Here is a 19527-nt window from a genome sequence, read left to right as displayed (position 1 = left end):
CAAAACCAAAAATAACAGACGTAATTTTGAAGAGTCCATGTCCGGGACCCCTATGCCAGGTCAACCCGCGCCACCTCAAACACCAAAACACCATGCTATGTCAATCCAGTCGCGTCTAACGCGAAAACAAAACCACCGCTTTATCCACGAGTAATATAAAACTAAAGACCCAGAAAATAGTGCGCCATCCTCAAATCAAATCTAGTCACTCGCTGCCAGTCGCAACCGTGCTGTCGTTGGAGCCATCAGAACGCTCGAGCTTGGCCGTACTGATGGTTGCGTCCTCGTCAGGGACTTCAATTGCAGCAACTCTGCCTGCATCATCACCGCTGTCATCCTGCGGCGTGGTAGCCCTCTTTGGGGGCTCAACCACAGCGTCCGGATCAACCCGTAGCTGGATGGATATGACGTCATCTTTGTTGTCACCCCTTACGGAAATCCCAACCGTCACATCTTGTAGGACACGGCGCTTCCGCTCCCGAGCGCGACGGCGGCGAACACCGGATCGAACCGGCTCCTCGTCGTCGTCTTCACTCAGGTCGGCGGGGCGTTTGCTCCCAGTGCTATGGCGGGAAGATGATCTTGACGAAGCTCCCAGATAAGCCCGAGTCGCTGGATTGAGATGTCCGGCTGGGGTTTGGGGGACGACCGGACAAGTCTCAGTATCCGTAGTGGTGTCAGGGGACTGTGATGACGAGGGCAAGTCATCATCGAGAAGACGAGAGAAGGCAAACTCAATATCTCCCCGGCACTTCATCAACACCGCCCTGATCGTGTCGTAGTCCAGGCCAGGAAGCGCCTCGGCGATGGTGCTGATTTTCCATGGCTCCGCTAGGGCCAACGACGTTGGGGAAGTCTGCGTCGCGACAGAATGCCGTCTGACTTCCTCCGTAACAAATTGGGCGTCAGCTCCCTCAAGTCGCCGTGGAAGATTTGGCAACCCTTCACGGGGCCCATCCAGGCTTCTGACCGACGAGTAGTGCTGGTAGCCCTGGGGAAGAAGAATTAAGACATGGAATAGCCAGGTTTCGGGTAGCAAAGCTTACGTGGAATGCAAGATGCACGGTCTTCCGGTTCGGATCCACATCGTGGAGGTTGCTGGTGAACTCCTGTACATTGTCGGCCTGGTAGACAATAATGTCTCGCGCATAGGCCTGACAAAAGGCTTGGAGCTCAAAAGCACCACCCCACTCATGTGGCTCCCCCATCTTCAGCAGCATATCCTCGAATTTCGAGTCAATCTTCTCCGTGCTCGGAACCGAGCCAACACCGCCGAACAATCTGTTTGCCTGCCGAGAGGCCTCTCGTGTAGATCGGGGCCGGTTAGGACCGAGGTCGACAAAGTGGATGAAGGCGTCTCGGTGCTCGCGGATGTGGTCCACCAAGCGCCGGCGGACCTCGTCGTGCCGGTCTGGGGTGCCGTACAGCTGGTCCGACAGCGAGTAGAACAGGCAATTGCCTAGATTGACGAATTCCGGTTAGCCGTCAAGCCAACAAGAGACTAGTGCATTGCTTACCATCCCCAGTGGTCTCGGCTGGGTAGCAATTCAGCTCCTCCAGGCGCTCCTTCAGACGCTGATCGGACACTTCGATCTCCGCGGCCGAGTTCCGGCGGGAGGAAAGCGCGCTCTGGCCAGCGGACTGTGCCTTGGGCCTTGCACGCGCCATGACGGGCACAATCCTGGCGGCAGGAGGCAACGTTGCGTCAGCCATGGTTGCAAGAGTGTGACCTGTAGCAACGGCATTGGAGATGAAGCCGGACACTTGAGGGAACAGCGGCTCCCCCAAGCAACAACAAAAACAAACAAAGGAGACGGGAGGAGGGGAAGGAGCAATTGAAGGAAGGGCCTGCTGGGAGAAAAAAAGAAAGCGGGAAGGAGCGACGGAACCGAACGTGGAAAGTTTAGGCAAGCGCGCGGTTCGATGGGAAAAAGGAAGGAGGCACCCGGCAAGTCTTGGCGTCATTCTTACCTAGTGGCTTGGCAAGGATTATGTAATTTAAACGTTGACCGATCCGAATATCTTAGAAAGTCGCGGACAAGAGATGAACGATGAGAAAGGCGAATCACTCTATGAGAGGAGAGAGATTGGAGAGGACAAAGAAGAAGAGAAAAGAAAGAAGAGAAGAAAAGAGCTGGGTGAGAGACAGTCCCTGGTGTCAATTCCATTGTCAGATGCTGCTCGTGGCCCATTCAGTATTCACTCACAACACAGCAGCCATTGACCAGCATTGACCTGCTAGCTGCGGCCATATTATTGCTCGTCAATGGCATCTTCATTCTGCTTGTCCCATTTGACTCGCCTTTGGTATCCATAGTAGAATTGGCTGCTGATATTTTGGTGCGAGAACCATAGCTGGGCCTTGGGGTTGGCAGTATCTGATATCCCGCACTCACTTGTAGTCCTAGCAGTCGTAGAGCGGCGGGGAATTGGTCTCTCGTCGTCGCTGCAGAGTGGTAAATAACTAGTTCGTGGTTCGGTCGGCAAACAAAGCATCAAAATCTCTCGGCGTTCGGGAAGCGCGACAGTCGGCTATTTGGCCAGTCATCCGAGCATCACCCCACGCGCAACACGACCCGACCGACAACCATTGCGGCACCGTCGAGCTCGCTGTTGAAAGCGTCGAGAGGCCATCTTTGCATCACGGACAAATGGCGGCTAACAGGATCGTTGTTATCGGGTGAGCTCCTCCCCCGTGAATCTGCCTGCGCCCCCTAGTACTCATGGATGAGCTAGAGGAGGGGTGATTGGTTTGACGACCGCGTATCTGCTCTCCAAGGACAAGGCAAATGAGATCACGGTTGCTGCAAAGCACATGCCCGGTGACTACGATGTTGAATACTGCTCTCCATGGGCCGGCGCGAACTTTCTCCCGTAAGCCATAGCCCGCCTGCCCTGCTGGAGCAGCAGCAAGGTTAACCCCGTGAGAGCAGCGTAGGAGCCAAGGGAAGCGCCCATGCGCGATGGGAGGCGAATACCTGGCCGGTCTTTGAAGAGCTGGCTCGAAATAACCCCGAGGCTGGGATCCATTTTCAAGGTTGGCTTGAATTGATCTTCCAAAGGTTCTGCTATAGCACAGGAGCCTTGCTAATCGTCCTTACTACTAGATTCCATTGTGTACAACCGTCTAAAAGACGCGAGATCGGAAACGGGAGTCTGGTTCAAAGAATTAATCAAGCCTAACCCTTGGTATAAAGATATTGTGCCAGATGTATGCTTCTTGCACACACTCTGATATCTCCCATCAAGCTAATCCTTCACCTTGTTCCATTTTCAGTTCCGTGCCCTGCCCAAAGAACAACTACCCGCTGGGTTTGACAACGGAAACTGCTTTACATCCATTTGTCTCAACGCCCCCGTCTACCTTGCATGGCTTGTGTCGCAGTGCCGCAAGAACGGCGTCGTCTTCAAGCGCGCCGTTTTCAGCCACATTGCCGATGCAGCTGGCGCCCATCATTCTGGCAAGCGAGCCGACGTGGTTGTCAACTGTACTGGCTTATCCTCAAAGTACCTGGGTGGTGTAGCGGATTCAAAGGTCTATCCCGCCCGCGGCCAGGTGGTTGTCGTTCGCAATGTAGCTCCGGCAATGTACTCTCTCTCGGGAACCGATGATGGTCCTGACGAGGCGGGATATATCATGACGAGGGCAGCTGGTATGTTCTACGGATTAAGCAATCCCTGTCCCTACTCGTAGCCACGAATCTATCTACCAGCTAACACTCAACTCCAGGCGGTGGAACCATCCTAGGGGGCTGCTACCAACGACACAACTATGAAAGCCAGCCGGACCCCAACCTCGCCGTGCGTATCATGAAGCGATGCGTAGCAATCTGCCCTGAACTAGTGGGCAAAGACGCGCATGGCAATCAACGAGGCATCGAAGCGCTCGACATCATCCGCCATGGTGTTGGCCTGCGGCCGCTCCGAGAAGGAGGGCCACGCGTGGAGCGAGATAGCGTCAACGGTGTTTCTATCGTGCACAACTATGGCCACGGCGGGTTCGGCTATCAAGCTTCTTTCGGATCTTGCGCTGAGGCGGCGACGTTGGTTGAAAAGGCGTTGCATGAAACAAAGGTCACGGCTAGGCTATGAATCAGTAATACACGATCTTCTACTAAACGTAGGGTAATGATTCAAAGGCGTCGACTTTATTTAGGGACTAGTTTTGAGAATATAAACAGTTTCCAACTCATTCAGATACTGTACGGAGTAGGGAATAGAACATCAATAACCAGCATGCCCGTTCTCTCCCACCCCCTTTGCGAAGAACCATTGCACAGCGCTCAACATCCCTTGTCGGTTTCAATGCAATCGCAGGGATAAAGCGGGACCAGACGCATTTTGATTGGCATAAAGGTAGCGAGAAGACAAGCTCGAAGAAGTTTATTTCTGAATTTATACGAAGATTCCGATTCTGCATGACTGACCAAACGATCAACACAACGGTATCCCCCCCGGCCGACAGTCAAGATATATTATATTACCCATGGGAGGGAGATTTTGCGATGTCTGGGGTTTTTTGATTGTCAATCCAGCTTGATGTCGGGTTTTTTTAGGCTTTGATTCAATCCGCAAATTCTGAATAGCAACAATTTTGAAGAGCATACTCCGTACAGAGTAGACTCATATATCTCTCTGAAGCAGGCGACACGAAGCCTCTGCCGCCATGCAGGAGGAGCCGGCGACTGTTCCCGTCTTCAAAGAATCCGGGAAATCATCCATCGAAGAGACTCTTCCCAATGGCATCGTCGACTGCGAAACCGCCGACGCGCCCACTGCGGCAGAGATTGATCGGATATACCGGTAGCTATACACACTCTGATCCTGCTCCAACGGCTTGGTGATATATACCTGAGAGCTAGCTAGCTAACTAACCCGGCTCCACCTTCGTTAGAAAACTCGACTGGCGCATCATCCCCCCCTTCTGGACCCTCTACTTCCTCTGCGCATCTATCAGATCCACCGTCGGTCTCTCGCAGACGATGAACCTGGCCGAAAAGCACGATCTCGGGTCCGTCCTGCGCATGACGCCGCAGCAGAGTTCGACCAGTTTGGCGCTGTTCTATGTCTGCTATGTGGTGTTCGACCTGCCCTCGAACCTGATCATGACCAGGCTCAGTCCCAGGGTGTGGATGAGCCGAATCGTCATCGGTGTCGGGGTGATTGGAAGCTGCATGGCCGCGGTCCAGGCGGCGTGGTCGTTGTAGTACGTGTGACGAAGATTCGCAAGTCCTTGATTGGCATATATATATTTTATATACAAGATATATCTAACGTTGCTCCCCGCGCCAGCCTCCTCCGCCTCCTGCTCGGCGTCGTCATGGCCGGCCTCTGGCCCGGCATGGCCTACTACCTCACGCTCTTCTACCCGCCATCCCGCACCGGCAAGCGGATTGGCTTGTACTTCACCGCCGCGCAGGTCTCCGCCGCCGTCGTCGGCCTGGTATCCGCCGGCTTCCAGAAGATGGACGGCGCGCGAGGCATCGTCGGATTCCGCTGGATGTTCCTCGTCTACGGACTCTGCGGCGTCGTCACGGGGATCTCGTTGCTCTGGTGGCTTCCCGAACGGCCCCTGCCGCCAGGCGAAGCGCCCATGCCGCCGGGTAAACTGACGAGATTCCTCCCTCGGACGCCGCCGGCGCTGACGGGCAGAGACGCCGCGATTCACTACCGGGACTTGAAGCGCGTGTATCACCGCACGCAATGGACCCTGTCGGACCTCGCGCGCGTCCTGATGGACTGGCGCCTCTGGCCCTTGTTAATCATGTACTTTGGCGTCGTCGGCGTCGGGATAGGCGTCCAAAGCTACGGCACGGTGATCATCCGCTCCACCAACCCGTCACTCACCAGCATTGAACTAAGCCTCCTCTTCGCTCCCATCTGGATCGTACGTATCCCAATCCATATAACTTATATATACTATCCGCACGAACTAACCCCCTCAATGTAGTCCGACCTCCTCGCCATCCTCCTCATCACCCCCCTCTCCGACCGCTTCCACCACCACCGCGCCCTCTTCTTCTCCCTCCCCGCCACCCTCCAGATCCTCGGCCTCCTCCTCACCACCTACGCCGGCAACCCCACCACCAACCCCTGGCCCCGCTACGCCGGCCTCCTCATCGTCGGCTTCGGCCTGGGCCCCACCGTCCCCATCGCCATGACCTGGACCAGCGAGGTCTTCCAGCCGCGCCACGGCGAGGTGGGCGTCGCCGCCGCGTCCGCCGTGGTGTCGGGCCTGGGGAACCTGGGGAGTATCGTGAGCACGTATGCGCTGTATGCGGGGTGGGAGAGCGATCGTGTGGCGACGGGAGGGAGGCAGTATCGGAAGAGTAATTGGGTGTTGATTGGGATGTTGCTGGGCAGTGTGGGGGCCGCCGTGGTGATGCAGGTGTTGTTGAGGGTTGTGGATGGGAAGAAGGGTGCTGCTGGGGATGGTGGTGATGGGGCAGCGAAGAGGGAGGTGAGGCAGAGGGGGTTGGAAGGAGTGTGGTTTCTGAGGTGGTTGAACAGGTGAGTAGATGGATATAACAAAGTAGTAAATACACCTTGATCGTTGTAGCTACAGGCTGCTGGTATAGAGCCGATCCGTGATCCAAAAAATTGGTCTTCATCCTTATTACTGTGGAATTACTATGGGAGTACGGTCTCTGCTCGAAACCGCAGGCATAGTGAGCGTGCACACAGCTATCAATATCCATTCGAGCATCCAGTCATGCTTCGGTAAACACAAACCACCCACTATGCAGATACACCGACCCAATGCCATGATAATATACAAACCAACAACCCATAAATCATCAAGATGCCAGACGGTCGAACGAGAAAATCTTTGCTTTCGGGACACTCGGCGCAATCGTGTATATATATCGCGGCCCTCGGGTTTACCAGATGATTACCAGCAATACTCGTGGATAGAATTGACATTCTCACCGAAAGTGATTGCAATTTGGTACTTCTCTAGCGAAACTCAGCTCCGTTTTTCTTGTTTACCCACTCTGGCTCTTTTCAATGCGAAAGAATTGCACATCATTTGGAAAGCATGTAGGACATGTATCCATCGAGGGCAGTTCAAGAAAAGAATAGAAAGTCAAAAGACAGAAATTGGGATCTATGCTCGCGGAGAACAATCAAGCAGGGGTAAACATTAGGGGGTGAAAAGAGGGTAACAATAAATCCGTATCGGGAATCCCGAGATGGGCTAAAGCATGGACAAAATGGTAGAGCAATAACACAACAGTCTAATTATGAGTGACATGACTTCTTGCCTAGCCGCCAGTCTCCAAGTGTGACGCCAGTGGGGTATAAGGGAAATGCAAATGAAGAGAATTTAAGAAGCACCGCAGAGCTAAAAAGACGCATTAGTCAACGCTCCAGTGCTAGCCTGGGGAGGATTTTGGAAACTCACAGTTTCAACAATAATGCCGGTGATTTGATAGGGGTCGGCATTACTGGCGGGTCTTCTGTCTTCAAAGTATCCCTTGCCATCCTTTGCGACCTGGCGAGGAATACGAATGCTGCCACCGCGGTCTGCAACACCCCAACTGAATTTGTCGATGCTGCCGGTTTCATGACGTCCAGTCAAGCGATCTTCGTTACCTTCACCGTAGACGGCGATATGCTCAAAGTGGCGAGCCTCAAGTTTCTTCATCGCAGCCTCGATGACCTTGATACCACCTTCGTTACGCATAGCCTCTGTAGAGACGTTGCTATGTAGACCAGCACCGTTCCACTCTCCGGGAATGGGCTTGGGGGCAAAGGAGATGATGGCACCGAATTCTTCGGCAACGCGGCTGAGGAGGAAACGTGACATCCAAAGCTGATCACCAACTACACAACGTTTCGGTCAGTGACCAATGTGTAAAACGAATCAAGGTTTAAAACTCACGCGCAATACCCTCACAAGGGCCAACTTGGTATTCCCACTGAGCAGGCATAACCTCGGCATTGATACCAGAGATGTTGATGCCGGCATATAAGCAAGCCTTGTAGTGAGCCTCAACAATGTCACGGCAGTGAACCTTGCCAGTGCCAACACCACAGTAGTATGGGCCTTGGGCGCCAGGGAAACCACCCTTGGGCCAGCCATATGGCCAACCATCAGGGCCAAGAAGGGTGTATTCTTGTTCCAAACCAAACCAAAAGTGTTCGTGGGCGTGAGTGCGCATTAATCGGTTGGCCTCGTGGCGGAAGTTGTACTTGTTGGGGGAACCGTCCGAATCCCAAGTCTCGCAGAGGACCAAGATGTTATCACCGCGGCGGAAAGGATCTGGGAAAATGGCAACAGGACGAAGGTAGACATCGGAGTTATCTCCAGGGGCTTGACCTGTCGACGAGCCGTCAAAGTTCCATTCTGGTAGCTCCTCGGCCGACTTGACGATCTTGTTGACAGTCTAGACATTAAGCGAGTTAGATAAGTTGGTCTTTTGAGGTGGACGGATGGGTGGCGATGACTCACCTTGGTTTTTGATCGAACACCGCTGGTGGCATCAATCCAGATGTACTCAGCCATGATTTTTCCCCGCTGATCAAGCTCCATATATTTTTTTAACTGTACAGCAAGTTAGTGAACCGATCAGGCTATGACAGCCAAATCGATGCAAGGCAACGCAAGGAAACGCACATTCTCCGCATTGGAGATATGGGTTTTGGGAGCCTATGATGAAGATGACGGTTAGCCATGATCTGCAGCAATTGATGGGATTGCTGGGGAGAGACAGCTTGGACGTACCATGGCGACAGATGATAAGGAGCTCAGAGGCGTGGTGGACTGCACAGCGGCAACTTGGATCAAGCAATAGTTTCTAGAGAGGGGCAAGCGAGGGCAAATGTTCCGACGAACTCAGCGAGAGCAAAGAGCTGGTATGAAGTAAAAGATGGAGAGGAGATGCTAAGAGATATCGCAATTGAGGAGGAAGAAAGAGATAGTGGAGCAGGCAGCAGGAGTGGGAAAAGATGAAGTTATAAAGCAGAGCGAAAGAACAGGAAGTTGTGAGCCATCAGGTTTTTCTCGCCCGTGGTTACGGTAATCCTCCGCCGGGCCATTACCTGACCGTCACCGTAATACCGCCTGCGTGGCTGTAATACGCTAAGTTAAATCCCTCAGCTAGCGCGAGGCGGTGCACCGGGTTAGCGTGGCTGAAAATAGAAACCGCCCAGCCAAAACCTCGGGCAGAGCAGGAAGCTAAGTCACGTGGCCACACCGCTATCCCTGTGGCTGGTGAATCCACCCCGTCACTGTGTGTCACCAGTTGCTGAGGCATTAAAAATTGAGGTGTGGACTGGTTTGTTATTCACTCCTTATTGACCCTGTGTGGACACTGCATGCTCCTTGTCTGGGTGCATGCTGTGATGTGCTCAAGTCTCAAGTGAATGAGATCTCAGGCACAGATTTTAGTGTGTGGCTGCTGCGTGTGTGTGCGTGTGTGTGGCGGTTCGCTCTTGCGTGGCAGTTGTTTCAGAACCACGGGTGGTGTTTCCATACAGTATGATGGATGATTCAGATACAGGCCCTCCGCACCAAAACCCTGATAAGCAATCTGCAGGATTGATAGGCTTATCAAAGACGCTTATCGGAATCGAGGGGTGAGGAAGAAGCAAAACAGCCATGGGAGCGTGCTGCTTCAGCCTTCAGGCACCCAGCCTGCCTTATCAAGTCCACGGCTCCAGCTCCCCCTTGTCCAAGCTTCCTTCCCCCGGGTTCAACAGCACCCAATCCCTTGCGTCTCAATTGACCGTTCTGAGGGGCATCGGGCACCAATACACCGCATCCCAGACGACAAAGCAAAACACGGTGAGCGGCAGACCGGTCTAGAAGTGCAGAACGATACAGCTCAGCTTAGCTAACCCTGCAACTGACTCCGTGCAATTGGCTGTTATTCGCCGTCTCGATCGCATTCTTCATGCAAGGGCCGATCGCTTATCGTCCGCGAACGGATCCGCTAAGCCGGATGTGGCTAGCCCACGCCAAGATGGCTGGCTGGCTTCCGTCATCGGGTGGAGTCGGGCTGTGGCCACAAGGCTGTCTTATGTAAGACGGATTATTGGAATCCCCGGTGCCGATTCCCGGCCAACTCGCGACTGCGACGACTGGGCAACCTTGTCTCAAGGCGTTGACAGTATAGATGAATACTTCCCAAGGCCATCCTTGAAGAGAATCGAATTCTTTGTTCCCCTTTCTTTCCAATTCTTCCTTCTGCTCTTACTATACGGGCATTGAGAAAAAGCAGATCAACCCAGGCTGGAGCAAACATGTCATCAATCCACAGATAACCACTCCCGAGCTGATTGGCCAACCAAGTCTGGCCTTGATTATCACCAGCCTTGTTTTCGCCAGCCAGCCCCCCACTGCTGCCCCGACCGCGCGGTGCATTAGTCGAGCGGGAAGACTCCGGATTTCTTCTTGCAGGAAAGGGGAGACTCGCCTCGTCACTTGAGGAAACGCGGGGTGAATGAGACGCGTTCAGATCAAACCACCTCAAACTAATAGTGACCCTTCTACGTTTGGTCCTCAGGCTGCTGAAAGCTCGCCTCTGCACTCCCGAGGCACCGAGTTGACGCTCAGATCTCCACGACGAATATCAAAACCGATCCTTGTCTGTCGCTGGCGATTCGCACCCCGTTATCGCCCAGCTTTCAAGAGATTAGACGCGCGATAACCGATTTTGCAGGAGTTGCGACACACCCCTTTCCGTCCCGCTTTTGCGCCCGGGACACGAGCGCAACTGTGATAGATCAACCTCTGTCGGAACCTGAGTTATGCGCGCGTGGTCACATAGTCCACCGGCTCTTACATCCTCGCGTGCACCCCCGCAAAACCGATCCGCTTGAGATTGAGCAGGCCAACCAGGAAGCATATCATCAACATTCCACCTGCCACTGCAGAAGTAAGTTACCTTGTATTAACGATGTAATTCATTTTCGGAATTCGATCTCATCTCTGTTTTACACAATACACAGCCTGATAATGGGCTGTGGGAGCAGCCGAGTTCTGCTTGCCTCATTACCTAATCAAGTTAGGCTGATGACGTCAGGGTCTGGTGACGATAAGGTTGAGGTCACCCTCAAGGCACACGATGACCGCCTTGGACGAACGGATATTGGATGATATCTTTTTCGGTTCGTGGTTGCAGAAGCAGAAGGCTTCACTTTCTCGTCTTCCAGGATGTGCGGGGAGATTTGGCTGAAATTGAGACGTCATCTCCTGTAAGGATAAACACTTGATCCGGAAACTGCTTGTTGAAGGTTAGATGCAAGCCACGGTGGATTTCTAGAACATTTACAGAAACCATTCCTCCTAAACACATCGTTGGCACTATATTAACAACAAGTGGTTGAAAGCCGACTACGAGCACGGAAGACCTTGCCACGGAAAACCGAGAAAGGATGATTGGATCTTACTGCCCCCGAAATGTCTGTTCATCCGTGCATTAAAAATACGCCGCAAGACGATCGCATTCTTGTCTCATCTCCCAAGAGCATACTTCCAATATGTGTATTACAACAATGGGGGTTTAAGCAGGAGGCGACAGTGCTGTTTGCCTTCAAAACCGGAACCGCTCTTTGCTGAAGCTTCTTCAAATTTGCAGGTGAAGGAGGCTGCCTAAAGGAAGCTGTGGCGGAATGTGTAGCAATCGCCGTTAATCCGGCAGATGGCCCTTTAGGTTTGAGTTGAGTCTCGGGAAGGTTCCTGGCTATCAACAGGCAGATAACTTGTCGACTTGCCGTCCCATAGACGGGTTTAGGCCAAAAGAATGGTTCAATTGTGCATCTGCTGCGAGATTAGTTGATGGTCACAAGTAAGCTAACCGAAGATATTTTAAGAAACGCATTCAGTCGAAAAGGGTTGTTGGCTCGCAGGTGATGAAACAGACTGAAATACTCCGTAGATAGCTGAAAGGCAAATCTGCGGATTCGGCAAATAAAGATGCTTCACACTCAGTTCGGCTGCCGCTCAATCATTATCGACAGAGAAGTGATTGGGCTAGTATTTCTGCACGTCCCAAGTCCACGTAAAATAGCATCCTAGCCATGATGAACACCGATGCTAGCTTGGGACCTACTGTGAATGGGAGTCGAAACGCTTGACATGTTCACCAGATTATTCTCGTCCTAGTTAGACATGTATTGATAACATATCGGGATTTCGGGGTAAAATAGGACACTTGAACAGAATCGAGATGAGGCACGGGCCCTGAAGCCGCTCCCTCAAATATTCCGTTCTGAATGATGAAATAGGGGTTCCGTACATGCGTCCCTCTTCCTTTCCCCCTTAAAGAGGTTTCGAGTATTGAGAAAAAAAAGTCCCTCCAGTTTCGTTGAGAAACAATCCCCTACCGATACTATGCGCCAGGCCCCTCTAAAGCCTCACACACCGGATTTAGAGAGCCCACAGTTCACAGCTAGGATATGCTGTTTTAGCCCAAGCTGTGGATTCCTTCCCGCAGTCGACAGCATGGGGGGGGGGGATGTTAAGCATTATTAGACTTTCCCTGCCAGGGCCCTTGCCTGCCACTTGCTCCTCTGCGCTTTTTCCAAACTTGTTCGAAAAAAAAAATGCTCCGTCAGCAGGGCGGGCGGATAGGGCTGATCAGGCGGAGAAAGTGGAGATGGGGATGGGCGCTCGAGGAGGATTTCATCGCTGATCGCGAAAGATCTACACTGCCCCGGTTGTTCTGTGCTGTTTCGGAAGAGCTGCGATCGCCGTGGAGATGAACCGGGGCAGACCATGCGATTGGGTCAGAGATCCGTTCTGTAGGAAACGGGATTATCAAGTTGTGCACAATCGTCGACGGTTATGATGGGGTGGGTTGTAGGAAGGACGGGGAATTCTCTACGCCCGTAACCACCTCGAACGCCGAAGTGTAGGGCTATTCCGATGAGAGTAGATGGTTGTCGTATGAGTCATCTAGGGTAAATATTATACTATACAAGTGAAGTTTTGCCAAAAGGCTTTTATATCACACACATAAGGACGCCCCCAGAAAGATACCCTCAAGACTTACCAAGGTTATAATACAATCCCAAACTATCAAACTTACATATCGCACGCTAACTCCACTGTATCATCATGTGCGTAGTCGCTTTTCTTCTGCGCGTAACCGTTGGACGAGTTTCTCCCTTAAAAACGGGCTCAGTCCGAGACTAGATATAATTAGAGATGATACCGCAAACAGAGGGCAAGGAATACATACATTCCATTCCTTGTTACGATTCGATAGGTCCCTAAACAAAATCCCATGTTAAATTTCAGATAGAACTAGCCCTGGGCGGACTATATCATCTATTAAAGAGGCCATACCGCTAGGCTGATAATTCCCAGTCCCTTCGATATTGCCATTTCCGTCGACCTCCAAGCTTCCAAATATATCCTCCGGCCTAAAGAATAACAGTAATGTCAGTCACAAACCATCAAGTTTCATGGCGGCGTCAAATACCAAGCAATTCGTCCGTAATCGGGCGGGTTTCTCCCATCAGAGACATGTATAAATCCACCACGCCCACCAGACCCAGCTCCGCCTTGACCACTGGCTCCGCCACTCGAGTCACCTCCCGCCCCGCCACCACCGCCGTACGCAGGTCTCCTTCGCTGGGGCTGTGGGGAGAAAAACACTCCTCCTGATCCTAGGTTCGCGCCAGCGGTGGAGGCCATGACTTGTGCTTGAGACTTGACCTCTGGATCTTCGTGGGCATGTTTGGAGATGACGGACTGTAAAATCTCGAGGAAGCGGGAATTCTCAACAAAGGAGTCCGGCGATGGTGGGAGCTTGGAGGTGGCGCCAATGGCAAGCTCGGGCGTCGGGGGTTCGGTGGGGAGGAGCGAGAGGGTGTGGGCACTTGGGGAAATCCGGCTGGGGAATACGAACTGCAGAGAGCCTCTGTGTGAGTAGCTTCTATTAATGGATGGGGACGGGGGGGGGAGGATCTGCAGGATCTTTTTTCTAGAAGATGCTGATCCGACGACGTACGATGTGAGGGTGTCCTGGGAGGGTGGACAGCGACCGGCGCTGGAGGGATCGCAGCGTGAAGATGCCTTGGCGAAGAGAGCCTTGAATAGGCGTCATGGTAGATTGCGCCGGTTTGACTTGTTCAGTCCAGCAGGTATGATTGTATTATTAGCCACCTCGCTGTCAATAAGCAAACTGTGCGAGGGCAGGTCGTTCGATGCGACGATATCATGCCATGTCGTGTGTCGATGCCTTCCCCAAACAACCAAGCGTGGTGGGTCGATCGAAACGACGCGGCGCGCTGCACGCCAACCACCAATCCTCGGCTCGCCGATTCAACATCAAAGCACGTTACGTCTGACGCCGATTGTTATATCCATCAACCCCATTACGATTTAATCAAATAATTCTTGTTGGCTGCATGGCTCGGCCGGTTTTGGTCGCTGAGAGTGGTCTTGCACGATGTCCCGCCGTTGCATGCCGTCGATTCTAGTGGATCGAATTATTGACATCTAACCACTCCGCCGTGAGTTAATTTAACCACATGCAAACGGGGAGTCCGCGGAGGCTATGAAGAACACGGTCTCAACATATCCAGGATCCAATTTTGGCTGATCCTCCCTCCTACAGACGAATGCACCCCAAATATCGTCGGTATGGCAGATGTGATCGAGCAACATTTCGCGACCATTGATTGCCCTGGAGTTGGACGACTCAAATCGGCGAGGCCAATAATGCCCCTTTAACTCCGAGCATGGCAGCGAGTCCCTAGGCGTCCTGGAATATTCCCTCTTTCCCTGCACATTTCTGCACGGGAATACTGTGCATAAACTTCCATCGCGGACGACGTTGTATTCGGCGCTTTATCCAGCTAGTGTTGACGGGATGCAAAGGCAACAGGTTCTACGGCATCGCTGGCCACAGGCGTCCCAATATTGTACAGGGGAAGTTCATGGGGAATGTTCGTTCAAAAGCGCGAGACGCTGTAGAAACTGGGATACGCCCGGCAAGCTGGTGAATAACTGCCGTCCCACGCTCCTTCATCGTGGGCCAGTGGACTACTGACTACTAGATGTGGAGCTGATATTGATCGCGCACCGCCCAAATACCAATTCATTGAAACCCCCATCGCAATGCTTCATGGCAAGTGAGTTTGGCCCCCTGAGCTTTGCGCGGGATGAGGGCTCGAAATGGCAAGAATCCACTTGAGAAGGGCAAGATTTATGCGAAAAAGAAAAGCATTCGTTCACATGGGGTACTCCGATAACATGGCCCAACTGCTTGAATAGCTGCTAAACAACTTGGCTTGCATTATTCATATTATGAGTTGTATGTCGGCCGACTTTTGATATTGCCTTGTGGGTTGCATCGTCTAGGGATTCCTGGGGTTTCCTCTTGGCTTCAGGGACAACTTCTTGAATGAAAGGCCTCCTTTGGCCTGTGCACGCCATTTGGCCGGCGGTCCTTCGCCCACCTTTGATGATCTAGGACTGTAACCAACTTTGAGGCTGAGGCCCGTCACCGGAAGATAGAGTTTGAGCATCATGCCCAGTTTGCACGGCACATCTGTGCTCTGCAATAATGATGATGGAACGATTGAAGCGCTGCGACCTCATCAACTGCTTGTCTGTTTCGATTCAGGGCTGCCAAGCATCTGCCAATTTAATATTACCAGCGTCACAGCTGCGTACGGGTAACCAACCTGCGCCAATGGAAACAGAGATCGGCAACCGTAATTCGCTCTGGGCCAATGAAATCGTGCGGTTGCGCCGCCAACTTCCCCAACCTGTAACAATCGAAACAGAGCTTATCTCGACATCTTCTCGTCCTTCTCGCCTGCTCCTTCGATCAAGCATCAACGACCGGTCATCGATCGCGTTCGAACCAGCGAGCAAACAGCCTCTTGATCTGCCGGCGTGGAGTTGAATGCCAGCGAGAGACTCCGGCGAATTGGCACAAATCTACAAACTTCTCGAGAAATCCACTTTGATGCCACTTAACTTTAAGGCCCAGGCCAGTGCTATTATCGCCATGGATGTCGGGGAGGCACACTCCGGCCTCCATCGGCTGCGTTTCTGTAACCTCCTGCCAACAGACACATGCCGATTCCGATTCCGACATGGCGGCGGCGTGGGAGGCGTGCTTTTGTTGAATTTCAAGGTTAACAATACCCCTGCTGTTTCTATCGGGCTGAGATGCGCTGCAGATCTTAACAAGCGGTGGTGCAGGACAAGATATGCAAACTACCCAGCCTTTTCTCCTGGTGCCCTTCCTGAGGTTTTTTTCCGATTTGGGATTCGTCAGTGGTATCTCCAAAACTGTGTCTGGCAATGAGGAGGGTGAAATCACACCCCCCAGATGCCAGTTTCGATACTGGTGATCGAAGCCCCTGCTCTGGGCACCATCATCGAATGATTCCCAATTCAGCTAGGCCGACTATCTCGGTACATGGCGTTGATCAACTGGGAAAGAGTAGTGTGGTCACTCTCCCGGCCCGCAGAACCCCAGTTCAAACTGCTTTTTTGCTCCTGTGCTTTCGCACTTGAGGCCGACCAGGTTTCATGCGCTTCAATCGATTGGTTGGGGCGTTATTTCTCTAATTGCTCAAGGAGCTCTTGGGAATTCTCAGTATACCCCTGGAAATCAAAATAAAAAGGTCTGTCACTTGAGGGTCTCATGACCCCGCAACCCGCCCTCTTCTGGATACCCTGCTTCTGGCCTTCCCCACACCCCTCATGTCTGCCCCTGTCATCAATAATGAATAAACAAATCCGACTTTCGAGGAACTTGGGAGACGGGCCGAGTGTGCAGCAGACGAAGAAGGGCGGTATTGCCGGCCCCTCTCAATATTATGATGATGCTTGGACCGAAAACAGCGCTCGAGGCCGGTTTTTATCGCAGTTTCGGCTGTCGATCACTCTGAGGGAACAAGTGTGGCGGTTACCTGGTTTATTCTTTTGCTCAATTGATCAGGAAACCTATCGACCTGCTTCTCCTCTGTTGACAAACGGTGTGCTAGAGTGCATTTCGTTTGGTCAGATCTCTGTACTCTGCTTGTGAAAGTAGAGAACATTCCCTTTCCCCGTATACCCCGTTACCTTCGTCGAATTTTGATGCAGAGCTGATATTGCATGGATTCGGTCGCGTGGAATAGTAACTCCGGCCTCTTCTCCCGCCTCCTAGCAATATTTGCGCGGATCATCGGAACCTGCAGGTTTAGTGTGAGCTTGTGCCATGGGGACATGAAATGAACCTCTGTCCCTCCAGTGATGGCTTTTCTCGCTCAGTCACCCTCCATGGGTCATGAACTGATCCACTTGAACCTTGGGCGCCTACAGGCTGCTCAGCTCTTAGCCGACTCTTAGCACTTGCGCTGTTTTCTGATAGAATGATCTGAAAGTGGTTTCGTGATGACAAACAATTTACCATCGGCCTCTACACACTTTGTCCATGAATATCCGCATCAACATGGGCTCACAACGCACGCTATACCCCCACAGTTGACTCCTAATCTGAGGTTACTTTGTCGAACGGATGTAGCAGGAATAGCCTAGTGTACTGCCTAGGACATGAATCGTTTGCGATGGTAACATGGCGAAGCAGCGTCACAAATTTATATAAGGCTGCAAGTCGCCCGGATTCTATTGAGTTAAAGCATTCTTCAACTTGTCTGGAACTGTCCGTCTCAATTCAGCTTTCATCATGGGTTTCTTCAAGACTTTTGCTGTCCTCGCAGCTGCCTCGTTGGCCAACGCTGCCGAGATCTTCTCCGCTGAGCGTGATGCCATTCCCAACCAATACATCGTTGTGATGAAGGATGAGGTTTCCTCCCAGTCATTCGGCTCTCATCGCGCCTGGGTCGCCGATATGCACCACTCCAACTTGGAAAAACGAGCACTCGTGGGCCACGGCATCAAGAAGACCTTCGAATTTGAAAACATGAAGGGCTACAGCGGTGTCTTCGATGAAGAGACCATCAAAGAGATTTCCGAGAACCCTGATGTATGCGATTCTCTTAGCCTAGTTCTTCCACGCTTGGTTACTTTTCTCTGGTTCTAAATGAAAATCTAGGTCGCATTCATCGAGGAAGATCAGGTTGTGAAGATCGCCGACATTATCGAACAACCAAATGCCCCAACCTGGGGTCTTGGTCGTGTCTCAAACAGACAAGTAGGCATCAACGACTATTTCTACGACAGAAGTGCCGGTGCCGGCATCTGGGCGTATGATGTTGACACTGGTGTCGATATCCGCCACCCCGATTTTGAGGGACGTGCAGTTTGGGGATCCAACCACGTTGACAGGAGCAACACTGATGGCCACGGCCACGGCACCCACGTTGGTGGAACCATTGGCTCAAGGACCTATGGTGTCGCCAAGAGGGCCAGAATCATTGCCGTTAAGGTCCTCGACAGCCGTGGATCTGGAAGCAACTCTGGCGTTATTGCTGGTATTGATTGGTCTGTTAACCACGCCCGCCAGAACAACATGCAGACTCGCTCTGTCATGAACTTGTCTCTGGGAGGTGGCCGCAGTGCTGCTAGCAACATGGCTGTTGCCAATGCCCAGCGCGCTGGTCTCCATGTCGCTGTTGCTGCTGGAAATGACAACGTGAGATCTTACTCCACAGCGTGTCTATCTGAGTCCTCGCTGACTAGCCCATAGAGAGATGCCAGCAACTCTTCCCCAGCCTCCGAGCCAACCGTCTGCACCGTCGCATCATCTGACATCAGAGACAACAAGTCCTCCTTCTCCAACTGGGGATCTCTCAGTATGTGACAATACCCAAAGGCTTTTCGTTCTGTCTTGTGTTAACACATTTTTAGTCGACATCTACGCTCCCGGAAGCAGCATCACCTCCTTGGCCCCCGGTGGTCGCACCCGTGTCTTGTCCGGAACTTCCATGGCTGCTCCTCATGTCGCTGGTGTTGGTGCCTACATCATGGCTCTTGAGAACATCCCCGGAAACCGCGTCTGCGACCGCCTCAAGCAGCTCTCCCACGCCGCCATCCGCAACCCTGGTTCCCGAACCACCAACAGGCTGCTCTACAACGGCAGTGGCCACTAAGCGGCCGCACAAATCGCCCAATGTCTCACTCTGTAAATATCCTTTCTGCGAAAGGCATGGGTTTATGATGGACTTGATGATCCTGTTACGAATTTTCCTGGGAAGTCCTTTCTGATACTCCCAACTAGTTTTGGCTTGGAATTTCAAGTCAATTCTGTACATAGTCTTACCAATTATATTCAATGGAAATTTGAGCTTTCCTGAACTTTTGTGGCAAAATATTGAGATTGTTTGTAGCAAGGATGAGAATACCCGACAGACCAAGGACAGATCCCAGATTTCGATATCCAGACCAAACATTCCATATTTGGATACTATGGTTGAGATCGTATTCTTGATCTCATAGGTGACTTGCTTGCCAGTAAGTCAGAAGAGCAATGGCGCAATCCGGATGGTAGTTCAACTAGTATCCAACAAAGTCTGCATGTATGTAGCTGTGTCTTGGAAGCCAAGGTCAAACTGGAATGCAAATTCGTAGTCAAAGGGAAAACAGACAACCACCATGAAGAAACTGCT

The 19527-nt window shown here is 52.2% G+C and overlaps 7 protein-coding genes across 7 annotated transcripts; 3 read left to right on the top strand and 4 right to left on the bottom strand.

Moving 5' to 3' along the window:
- Positions 1–205: 205 nt before the first annotated feature.
- On the bottom strand, positions 206–1713 carry UREG_05176 (uncharacterized protein; the record flags this gene model as incomplete). The annotated part of the gene is made up of 3 exons (XM_002584441.1): positions 206–991; positions 1047–1459; positions 1518–1713. 3 exons carry the CDS (start codon positions 1711–1713, stop codon positions 206–208), a joined length of 1395 nt encoding a protein of 464 aa, XP_002584487.1.
- A 1102-nt stretch (positions 1714–2815) lies between these two features.
- On the top strand, positions 2816–4092 carry UREG_05175 (D-amino-acid oxidase; the record flags this gene model as incomplete). Its single annotated transcript, XM_002584440.1, has 5 exons — positions 2816–2874; positions 2934–3037; positions 3108–3211; positions 3278–3653; positions 3731–4092. 5 exons carry the CDS (start codon positions 2816–2818, stop codon positions 4090–4092), a joined length of 1005 nt encoding a protein of 334 aa, XP_002584486.1.
- Positions 4093–4666: 574 nt separating this feature from the next.
- Positions 4667–6514, top strand: UREG_05174 (uncharacterized protein; the record flags this gene model as incomplete). Its single annotated transcript, XM_002584439.1, has 4 exons — positions 4667–4803; positions 4895–5206; positions 5293–5887; positions 5951–6514. The coding sequence occupies 4 exons, from the start codon at positions 4667–4669 to the stop codon at positions 6512–6514; spliced, it is 1608 nt and encodes a 535-aa protein (XP_002584485.1).
- Positions 6515–7345: 831 nt separating this feature from the next.
- On the bottom strand, positions 7346–8731 carry UREG_05173 (glutamine synthetase; the record flags this gene model as incomplete). Its single annotated transcript, XM_002584438.1, has 5 exons — positions 7346–7827; positions 7886–8390; positions 8456–8548; positions 8621–8653; positions 8729–8731. The coding sequence occupies 5 exons, from the start codon at positions 8729–8731 to the stop codon at positions 7346–7348; spliced, it is 1116 nt and encodes a 371-aa protein (XP_002584484.1).
- Positions 8732–13238: 4507 nt separating this feature from the next.
- UREG_05172 (uncharacterized protein) lies at positions 13239–14060 on the bottom strand (the record flags this gene model as incomplete). The annotated part of the gene is made up of 3 exons (XM_002584437.1): positions 13239–13374; positions 13434–13861; positions 13965–14060. 3 exons carry the CDS (start codon positions 14058–14060, stop codon positions 13239–13241), a joined length of 660 nt encoding a protein of 219 aa, XP_002584483.1.
- A 1560-nt stretch (positions 14061–15620) lies between these two features.
- Positions 15621–16064, bottom strand: UREG_05171 (uncharacterized protein; the record flags this gene model as incomplete). Its single annotated transcript, XM_002584436.1, has 2 exons — positions 15621–15729; positions 15913–16064. 2 exons carry the CDS (start codon positions 16062–16064, stop codon positions 15621–15623), a joined length of 261 nt encoding a protein of 86 aa, XP_002584482.1.
- A 1581-nt stretch (positions 16065–17645) lies between these two features.
- On the top strand, positions 17646–19011 carry UREG_05170 (uncharacterized protein; the record flags this gene model as incomplete). The annotated part of the gene is made up of 4 exons (XM_002584435.1): positions 17646–17945; positions 18015–18554; positions 18609–18714; positions 18770–19011. 4 exons carry the CDS (start codon positions 17646–17648, stop codon positions 19009–19011), a joined length of 1188 nt encoding a protein of 395 aa, XP_002584481.1.
- Between the last annotated feature and the right edge of the window lie 516 nt (positions 19012–19527).

This window comes from Uncinocarpus reesii, genomic scaffold, assembly GCF_000003515.1.
Source record: "Uncinocarpus reesii 1704 scaffold_3 genomic scaffold, whole genome shotgun sequence".
In the NCBI taxonomy this organism is placed as follows: domain Eukaryota; kingdom Fungi; phylum Ascomycota; class Eurotiomycetes; order Onygenales; family Onygenaceae; genus Uncinocarpus; species Uncinocarpus reesii.
Note: the sequence above shows the minus strand (reverse complement) of the source record. Positions and strands in the feature narration are given on the sequence as shown.